This window comes from Vicia villosa, linkage group LG5 (genome assembly GCF_029867415.1).
Source record: "Vicia villosa cultivar HV-30 ecotype Madison, WI linkage group LG5, Vvil1.0, whole genome shotgun sequence".
NCBI lineage: Eukaryota > Viridiplantae > Streptophyta > Magnoliopsida > Fabales > Fabaceae > Vicia > Vicia villosa.
In genome coordinates, this window is record NC_081184.1 from 162520292 (window position 1) to 162531291 (window position 11000).

The window sequence follows — 11000 nt, forward strand, 5'->3', positions numbered from 1 at the left end:
TCACAAGATTAGATAACAGGAGGGGAGATGTTATTTTGTGAGTAGAAAATTAGGATTCAAGCTTAGTTTATAAAGGCAATAAACAGGACCATAATTATTAATATCAAACTAAGATGCCGTATGTGAAAAATCAATTAAATTAAAAAATGTAGTTATTTATGAAATAAGACTTTTACTTACAGTTTTACCGGCCATCTCTAATTATTTTCTGTTACAACAATCTTATGTTGCTACTTTCATAATTACTAAAAAAAATGTATTATATACGAAGATAATATATAATTAAGGTTATAAGGGTTTTAGGTTACAAATTTATTTTTTAATAATAATATAAAAAGGATAAATAAAATTAATTAATAAAAGAGAGTAACAAATGTTTTAGGATACGGAAACAAAAATAAGATTAATGTTTCATTAATATTTTTAAATGAGTTATATTTAAAATAATTCTTTCAAACAACTTGCAATTTAAAATAATTATTACTTGAGTTTTTATACATGGACATCAATATTATTATTAATTATCAATAATAAATTAAAAAAGTTTGTAAAAAATGAACAAGATTTAATTTTATTAAATAATTTTTTATATGGTGTCAAATGGGCGTGTATGATTTTATTTGAGTGTCTATTAGACATTCTCCTTATTACTTACATATATGATCATATAATGAAATGTTACTGTTTAGGCAAGAGGTGCGAGGTTTCTCACATATAAAATCAGGAGTTTTTTTTTGTCGGTCTCATCTAGATGGTCTGTTTTGAAGAGAGAAAAAAAATATAATTAAAAGGTCAAAATTATGTATGTCATTGTTCGCCGTATTTATGAACAGTGACATACAATGTAGTGTAAGAATTCGGTGTCAAAATATCATTTCTCTTTTTATTTCTTCACATACCTCCCTCATAGCTTCTCTTTTTTTCTTTTGTCACTTTTATTTCCAATGCTGACTCTCATTTTAGCTAGGGAATTTCGGACCTATTCCTTATATTGAATTTCTTGAATCTCTTTGTAAGTGTCTAGAAAAACTATTGTCGTCTAGGTTATCCAAGGTTATAGATAAGGTCACTTCATTAAATTAATATTCTATTCGAAAAGGGAGATTTTTGGTTTCTAGAGTATTCGTTGTAAATAAATTGGTTGATTTGGCTAAGAGAACTAAAAAAAGAATGTTTCGCAATTAAGATTGATTTTGAAATATTTATGATCTTGTTTGTTCGTTTCTGTTAGAATATATTCTTTTTAGATTTGGTTTTCATGGTAATTAAGTTGCGCACTTGGATGTGTGTATATGTGTTTTTCAGGAAATCTAGCTATCATAATAGTTAATCCTTAGTATTTATAGATGTTTAGGAAAGGAGACTTTTTATCCCTTCTTTGATTTTCTTCTTATTTCAAAAGGGTTTAATGGTCTCCTTAGTTGGGTTATAGAGTTGAATATCTTCATTGGTTTCAGAGTTTATTTTTCTTTCATAACCATCTCTAACTTCTAACTTGGAACATGCTGAAGATTCTCTTATATTAGTGGAAGCTACCATACAATCTTTGTAATGTTAAAGCCATTCTTAAAGATTTCTATCTTATATTTTCTAAGTGTAATTTTATTGGGGTTAATGTTGATTCTAATTTATGGATTAATGAAGCAATAAAAAAACACTAAAAATTAGCAAGCGCTAAGCCGAGAAAGAAAGTACTGGTTTGCAAGCAACAAATTTGTTAGATATAATTTTGAAATCCACCGGATAGAGAAAAGTACTGAATATTATTATAATCAAAGATAACCTTAACGTCCACACTCAAATGTGTTTAAATACAAAATAGAAACCGTAATGGGATTTTAACCCAAAATAAACCAGAAAAATTCAAAACAGAAATAAAATAGAAAATTGTGGAAAATATTAAAATATTGTATCTGGGCCTGAAACAAACTCGGATGATTTAAAAGACTCATATGCCACTGTGAATCAATGAGTTGGACTCGTGAGCTGATTCTCTATCGGATGCCAAACATGTACAATTCCTGCCAAAACTTTTCGACGCGCGACTTCTTCTCTGATACGCGCAGCCAACCTTTCTACATCAATCTCCTCCATTTCTAAAGAACTCGGCCCTGAATTCTCTTCTTAATAAAGAGTCTCATCTTCTTGATACCCATGAATGTGAGCAACATTGAAATTATTGGACATATTCATGGAATCCGAGAGTGTTGCCATATAAGCATTATCATTGATCTTTCGGGTCACTTTGAACGGGCCATACTTGTGTGGCTAGAGCTTGCTGTAATTACCAACAGAAAACCTTTCCTAATGCAGAAACACTGTCACATCGTCTCTCACGTTGAAAATTTTAACTTTCATGTGTTTATCACTTCTTAGAAAAACACACCTTACCTCGAACGCAAAATGGATTGTACCTCGATTACAAAGACGAGGTAACGAAAGGCGACATGAATTCTTGCAACTTTACCCTATGGTTTCTGAATAACCAAGGGAATAGTTGAAATGGTCTTTGGTTCAATCCTAACGAATCATTTTTGGAATTTTAAAATGGAAAAAAAACACATATTCTCTCGGCTTTGAAATATAACCGACGGGTAAAACGAGCTTGAGTTTGTTATATCTTATGTGGATTACTTATATCATTTATCCCTAGCTGAACATATAACTTTTCAATTGATTTACAAAATAATTATATAAACAATATAATTCTTCTCATATATAATTGAACTGACTCATGAACCTAATGAGACAAATTATATATAATTCAAAGTTTATTTAGTTAACGAACTTAATTTTACCTCTTATCCAGCTCATTAGGTTCATAAACCTAGCTTAACGATATAATTGTCGATCTGAATTCCGAACTATTTTCGAATTGGTTCGATTCATTGACAATCCTAATTTACTCCTTTAAATTTGATAATCCTTTTAAAAAATGTTTATTGTCAATAAATTTCAATCTATATCTTTTTTTTAAAGAAAAGTTACAAGTATTAATAGATTAGGTTATTTCTAATTTTGACATTAAAAAAGGTTTTAAAGAATTGAATATTAGATATCTTCAACATAAATTAACATGACTATATATCAACCTCAGCTTTAATGGGGTTGAATATTCTGTTGATTATCATTCCTTCATACGTTATTCAATAGTTTAGGCAGTTCCTATATGTTTAAGTTAATTACACGTTTTAGTTTTTTCTCTAAATTTAATTCAAGTACAACTCCCTCGGTCTAAAGCAATGTCTATAATTTACACGGCAATGTCTATATATCAACTTTAGCTTTGATGACAAAAAGAAAGCTCTATTGGATTTTATTAATCATTCAGTTATCTTATTCAACATTCTACCCTATATCCATATTTGTAAATTAATTCTACTATATATAACTCTCCATCTATGAATTATGAATATAAAGCTTTTTATTTTTTATTTTGGACAAACTACTTATCTCATTTTATACTGTTTTTTAAAATTATTTATTGTATTCATTATTCTCCTACTATATTTCTTTTATTTTGTTCCATCAACAAGCCATGTCTATATAATAACATATTATCTTTGATGACATAAAGAAAACTCTCTTGAATTTTCTTATGTTATATTAATGCTCGAATCATTTTTTCAACATTCAAGCTAGTTATTATATGTCTAAGTTTATTAATATTACTTGTTTCAATTTTGTCTTAAAATTTAATTCATGCATTACTCCCCTAGTCTAAAACCAAAAATGTGACTATTATTTATAGGCAAGTCGATATATCAACCTTAGCTTTTATGACATAAAAAAGCTCTATATATTAAATTTTATTAATCTTTCGGATTTTATTAATCTTTCGGATTTTATTTTCACTACTGAAATATGCTTCGGTCACTATATCACAAAACAAATCAATAAATATTAATATGGTTAAACATTAGTGAAAATAAAATAGATAATATATTTGATTAATTAAATAAAAATATTATAAATTTAAAATAAAAAATATAAATAGTAGAAGATGTGTTTTTCATCAAATATCTACACAAATTAAATGTAATGATTATGGTTATCATTGTTTAATGTTAGGGTTAAATATACAAAACTCTGGTAATATTAGTAAGATTCGTTTTAGATTCATGTAAAAGAAATTTAAAATTCCTTAGTAATTTCCAAATTCTCTAACTATAGCCTATGTTGAGTCCAGATTCTTTTTTGAATGATTTGGCGGTCCATTTGAATTTTAAGTTTATTTTTTATTTAATTTTTAGAATCCACGTGAAATTCCTTGATTATTTTTTTATTTTTTATTTTTTATATATTACGTAATATTATGTATTTTCTATGTTTTTATTAATTTTTTTACATTTTTTAAAACTATTTTTTAATTTTTTTATGAAAATCTATTTACAAATTAATTATTAAAATACTATTTGGGTCTTTAAGACCCGTGAAATTTTCAGACCCTATGACACTTTCAATTCAGCACATTACTTTCAGCTTGTTTTCAAATCAATAATCCACATGTGTTTTTGCATTATATACATTAATGTTTTTTGCTTAAGCAAGGGGTGCTTGGGATAATCATATTCCACTTATAGAATTCTCTTATAATAATAGTTTTCATTCTAGCATTAGAATGGAACCATTTGAGGCGTTGTATGGACGGAGGTGTAAGACACCTTTGTATTGGCGTGAATCTGGTAAGAATGTGGTGCTTGGGCCTAAAATTGTCCAGCAGACTACTGAAAAGGTGCAGTTAATTCGTGGGAAGATGAAAGCTCTCCATAGTAGGCAGAAGAGTTACTATGATAAAAAAATCTTGAGTTTCAAGAAGGAGACCATGTACTCTTTAGAGACACTCCGGCGACTGGTGTGAGACGTACTTTGAAATCGAGAAAGCTTACTCCTCGGTTTATCGGTCCACAAAAAATTTCTCATAGGGTTGGAGTTGTTGCTTATAGGGTGGATTTGCCACCTAATCTGTCGAATTTGCATGATGTATTCCATATTTCACAACTTTGAAAATATGTTCCAGATCGGTCTCATGTGATTCTGATGAATGATGTGCAACAGTGAAAGTAAGGAATAACCTTACCATTGAAGTTTTACTGGTAAGGATCGAAGACCGTGAATTGAAGAAGTTGAGAGGTAGGGAGATTACTCTCGTGAAGGTAGTGTGGGGAGGCCCTGTCGAAGAAAACATGGTGTGGGAATTGGAGAGTCGGATGCGAGAGTCATATCTGAAGCTGTTCGCATCATGTAATTTTTAAGGACAAAAATATTCTAAGTGAGGGAGAATTATAACGCCCTTAATTATTTATTTATTTTTCGTAATTTGATTATGTGGTATTTGGTGATTGGGTGATATTGTTTTGTGTTTGGGGGTACCCTTAGTGTGGAGTAATGGCCTTAAGTGTATAATTTGATGGTGTGGCGAGTAAGACTAATTTAAGTATATTAGCTAATGACTGTTTAATTATTTGATATTAGGTGGATATTAATTTAATTAAATAATTGATGGAAATTAGTATTATAATTGTTATTATTATTTTAATTAGTTGAAATTAGTAATAATAGTAATATAATAAAATAATAGAAAAATAAGGGGTAAAGTTGACATTTGGGAGAATAATGAAGACATAATAGAGAGTTAGAGGAGAAAGTAAGGGTAGAAGTGAAAAAGGCCATTAAAAAGGGGTTTATTAGGAAAAGAGAGAAGTGAGAAGAATCAGTTCTCAATTGTACATAAAAAGTTTGGAGAAAAGGAGAAAGAGGCTAGGGCAAAGAATTGGAGTCTTGGAAGGGCACTGTTGTTAGAGCTTGAAGGAATCTTTGCTAGAGAAAATATAAGGTAAGGATGGGGTTCCAATTCTATAAGGGTGCAAGAAAATATAAGGTAAGGGTGGGGTTCCAATTCTATAAGGGTTTGCACTAGGAGATTACTAAATTATCTCCTATGTTTATTATTTCTTATAATTACTATAAGATATGATTATGCTTTGAGATGTTAAAATAATAATTTGTTGGTGTTTTCTGTTTGAATAAAATGATGTTAGACATGTTGATGTTTTTATTTATTAATAATTTTAAAAAGTTATATGTGTTACATGTCATATGATATGAGCAGGTTTATTGATGAAAGTAGCATCCTAATTGTATGAATGTTTTTAAATTAAGCTGATTTTATTTATAATTACTCGGGAGAAAGTTAGAGTGTTATAGTGTACATTGAGGTGCTTCTTCCTATTCTTGGTTGGCACGTCCATATTTGCGGACAAAAGTGAAACCTTCCTGGATGTGGCATACCTCAAGTATTTCATCGAGTTGGAGGTCATTCACGAGTGGAACTAGGGGGTTGAATGCTTTGTATAGATGTACTCCGACTTGAGCGAAGGTTCTCGTTGGACGGCAAAGCAAATTACAAGCTCTTACACCCTGCTTACGGTAGTTTACAGATCTCACTATTAAGTTAAAAACAGCTTTTTTTCTCACTTGTTACTATTTTTTTTCTTATTCATTGGGATGAATCCTTGCCCACTATCATCGCATACACAGGTTTGGGCATGACCCATCATATAACGAGGATTATCCATGTGCTTGCATGTGTCTCGTGCGCAGAGTGAATGATGTTGTTGTGTCGTTCCATGTGTATATTGACTCGACTCGGCATGATGACGTCGTCTGGATTCCATACACTACTCACCGGGATAGATTTCCATTTGACCATATTTTATTATACTCTAGGTGGCTGGCATATGGGACTAATATCTTTTGCATGTATTTGCTAGAGCAGAGCATGCGGTAGTTTAGGTACGTACAGTACAAATTATTTGGAGGTCCCCCTTCCAGGTTGCTCCTAGGAGCATTGTCCGCAAACATTTGGATTACATTGTGGCAGATTTTGAGAGTCGTCTGGTACTAGAGGAGTATCAGAGTCAAACAGGATTAGGCATACTCAATAGATTATGCATTTGATTGTATTTTCTATATTTTTCCATATTTTGAGAATAATTTTTGTACTATGACTGTTTTTCTTATTAATTAACGCATTACTCTCTTATATGATATTTGTGTCTATTAATCTTTGAAACAAATAATGGAAATGTTAATCGAATTAAAATTACTTCGGATTAAGAAAACTATAATCTCAGTACGCTATTTCTGCACAAGAAACATGCAGACAAGATTTCAGAGATGTATTTCTAAACTTACTCTACACATAGTTCGCAGATACACCTCAAAACTATTTTCTTAAGAAATGTGGTGGTTGTTTGATTTACTAAGGATGAAAGATGACTTCAGAGATGTATTTGCGAATTAACCTTGGGTTTATTTGAAGATACATTTCCGAACAAAATTTAGGCAAAAATGATATTTGGTGCGTTCAGAGATGTATCTCCTAATACACCTAAGAGTGTGTTTGAATGGAGCATTTTATTAAGGGAAAGTAATTTTTTGACGGAACTGAAAATGACTTGATCAAAATCTATTTTTTGGATGAAAAATATGGAGAATTGTTAAATTGAGTTAAATTTATGATGTATTTATGATGAATAACTCATACTTTTATGCAACCTTAAAGAGAAAGTATAGCCGAACTCGCATAGATACCTTAAGGAGTGCAACTGGTGATCCTATCACTAACTCTAGTGATATGGAGATGGAAGTGCTTAATTTTTATGGTGAGTTAGTAGGGACATAGGCTGCTACCTTGAGGAAAATTGACATTAATATCATGAGGTAAGGGATGCAAATTAATGAGGAACAAAGTAGAATTCTGACTAGGCATATAACTGAACAAGAAGTCTATGAGGCTATGAAGAGAATAAATTATCTGACTGCACCTGGGGTGGATGGGTTTGGTATGAAGTTCTTCAAGGCTGCATGGCCTGTTGTTAGAAAGGATATCATGGATGCAGTTCAGTATTTCTTCAATAAAGAAAGACTATACAAGGCTGTTAATAACATTATTGTTACCCTTATCGCTAAATTTACAGATGCTTGTATGATTATGGATTTCGGGCCCATCTCTTGTTGCACAAATGTGTACAAGATGATATCGAAAATTATGGATAGAATATTGAGTAAGGTCCTTTGTAGTATTATTCACATGAGCCAAGCGGCTTTTGTTCCAGGGCAACACCTGCATGATCATGTTATGTTGGCATATGAATTGATAAGAGGTTATAGCACTAAAGGAGAAGCACCTAGGTGTATGCTACTGGTGGATCTTTAGAAATACTATGATAGGTTGAGATATACAGGCAGCGTGTGCTGAGGTGTTACTTTCTATATTTGATCGGCACTCAGCTGTTTATGGACACGAGATCCACGTACACAGATTTCGCTTACCTCGAGTACTTTTTGATCCCACACGGATCCATGAGTACAACTGGGAAGCAAATATGATGGCGTAAACGTATTCGAAGCTAGGAGAGGGATGTCTGTGGAAGACTAGGACTGTCGCAAGCAACTGTTCACTATATGTGGTAACAATATTATATCCTTCTACTTTTTTTCACTTCTTTTCATTCTATATTCATGACAATGTTTGATCCCGATGTTTTTTATTTTCATTTCAGGGTTGGATATTCCAACACTTTCTGATGATATTTGATAGGGGGACTGTATAGGATTACACTGAGGACTTGTTGTCTGCTCATGCCTTTCTCCCCCTCAGAGAGAACCAGGCGCTCGACCCTTATAGAGTCTATCTGGATCACATGGTTATTGAGGATATTCGTTACGACGTATATTTCGTTCATCGTGTGACGTGCCCGTTTGATGACATCTCACTACTCTCTATATGGTTTGCATGCAGTTCGACCATCATTGTTCTATATCTGCCGAAGCGCGTCATGCGGTAGTTCGGTTACACTCAGATGATACCTTGGCATCCTGTTGTCTCTACTCCTCTCGGCTTGGCCCATTGGCACGTATATGAAATCTTTGTTGATTATCAGAACCACATGGTATCGGACGAGGCTCGGGCGACCAGAGCACCGAGAGACTAGAGCTGCGTTGATGGCTACATAATGTGGTTTTTCACCATCTCACACCGCTACATGGTGTCCACTATAAAAGGATCACCGTCCAGACCAGCTCATCAAGAGATATTAGAGGAGCATCAGTCTCAGTTGGACCACACTGAGGATGTGTTGTCTCGTTGTCGTCAGATAGTTGAGATGGGGCAGGCACGCATTGAGGTCGGTTTCTTCCCTAAGGGATCTAGTGGCAGGCATATAGTGGATGACATAATTGCGGTGGTACATGGGGCATTTCTGTAACGCAGACATCGCGCCAGAACGGGTGGGAGCGGAGGCAGAGGAGGCGGTTGAGACATAGGAGGTGGTAGAGGTAGAGGAGGCGGCAGAGGCATAGGAAGAGGAGAGGATGGAGATATTGTCCGGCATACACAGTAGTGACTGTGGTGATTATTTTGATGTACTATATTTTGATGACATTGATGTACTATTTTTTTATGATGTTTATGACATATGACTTCTCGTATGTGGAAGTTGACGATTAATGTGAGCAATTTAATGGATAAAGTTGAATCTTTACCTAAAATTCAATCTTCTTTTGCTCCCTTTGATTTGTTGCACGAAAAAGTTGGAGTTTTGGAGTGAAAACTGATATTGATGATGTAGGATTTTTTAGGTTGGTGAAGGTGTGTGGAAGAATAAAAACAACAATAGGGGAGTGATCATGCAGGTTTAAAATATAGCAGATACTTCCGGAACTATATCTACGAAAAAGTCTGGCGCTAAACCGTCTCGGATATGCATCTACGAGAATTTCTCTGAACTGAATTATTTTGAAGTTTTTTCCCAACGTTTGCCAGTTTAAAATACTTTTGTAGATATAGCTCCGAAAAAAATCAAATTTTGGCCAAAAAAAGGTGCGTCTGGATATGTATCTCCAGAACCAGGAGACATAAATGAAACTGTGCTAAATGCTTAAGAGTATTAAGGAGTAGATTAAAAAATTGCCAAATATTAACGGTTTGTACAAATCCTACTACCCAAATGGCACCCACTATAGATATAGAATTTTGATGAAAATAGAAATAAAAGATAAGGGAACCTATTCAAATTTGACATGGTATCAATTTGATTTTAAACAATCCAACCCTTTTTAAACAATCCAACCCTTTCTCATAGTGGTGTCAACATTAAACTTTGGAATTGTGAAAGGGGAGAAAAAGAGAAATGAAAGATAACAGAATCAATTTTATTTTCTTAATTTCATTTTTAACGATTTTGAATTTTTATGTTGAAGTTGTGAAAGAGAAAAGAAAAGCGAAATGGAAGAGAGGGAAATCAATCATGTTTTTATGTTGGAGTTGTGAACGAGAAAAGAAAAGGGAAATGGAAGAAAGCGGAATCATTAATGTGACAGTTCTTTTCATATTCTCAATTCGCTTTATCACAAATCTAAACCGTTCATTAAATTTTATAGTTCAAATAATTGATTTCTCGCTTTATCACAAATTTAAACCGTTCATTAAATTTTATGGTTCAAATAATTTATTTCATTAGTTAGGCTATGTTTGAGAGTTTGGAGGGGAGGGGAAGGCTTCCAAAAACAAAATTTTAAAAAAATATAGGCAAATATTTGACATTTTTTGAAAAAATGATTTTGTTTAGAATGATAAAAGAGTTATTATCATTAGTAAATTTTTAATTTTTAAAATAGTATAACAACCTAAAAGATATTTGGAAAATTTATGTAAACCCTTCAAAACCCCCCCAAAACCCTCCTACAATACAATTTTTGAGTTCCCCTATTTTATGGGGTTTTTGGTGTTATGAATAAACTCAAACCCTCCAAAACCCTCCTACCCAAAATCTTTTTATCCTTTCCACCCAATTCCTCCTATTTTTCAAAACCCTCCCCTCTCTTCCCCTCCAAACTCCCAAACATAGCCTTAATTAGAGATTTAATTAGAGCTTCACGCTAGACGCCACCTTAAAAAATATAAAATTTTAAAATAAACTATAATATTAAACTAA

The 11000-nt window shown here is 32.6% G+C and overlaps 1 protein-coding gene across 1 annotated transcript; it reads left to right on the forward strand.

Annotated features, from left to right (window-relative positions):
- The first annotated feature begins 7732 nt into the window (after positions 1-7732).
- Positions 7733-8221, forward strand: LOC131605903 (uncharacterized). The gene has a single exon (XM_058878195.1). The coding sequence runs from the start codon at positions 7733-7735 to the stop codon at positions 8219-8221; it is 489 nt and encodes a 162-aa protein (XP_058734178.1).
- Positions 8222-11000: the final 2779 nt, after the last annotated feature.

What these genes read in the sequence shown, in the direction of transcription:
- LOC131605903 (XM_058878195.1), top strand. Translation starts at nt 7,733, where the DNA reads ATGCAAATTAATGAGGAACAAAGTAGAATTCTGACTAGGCATATAACT.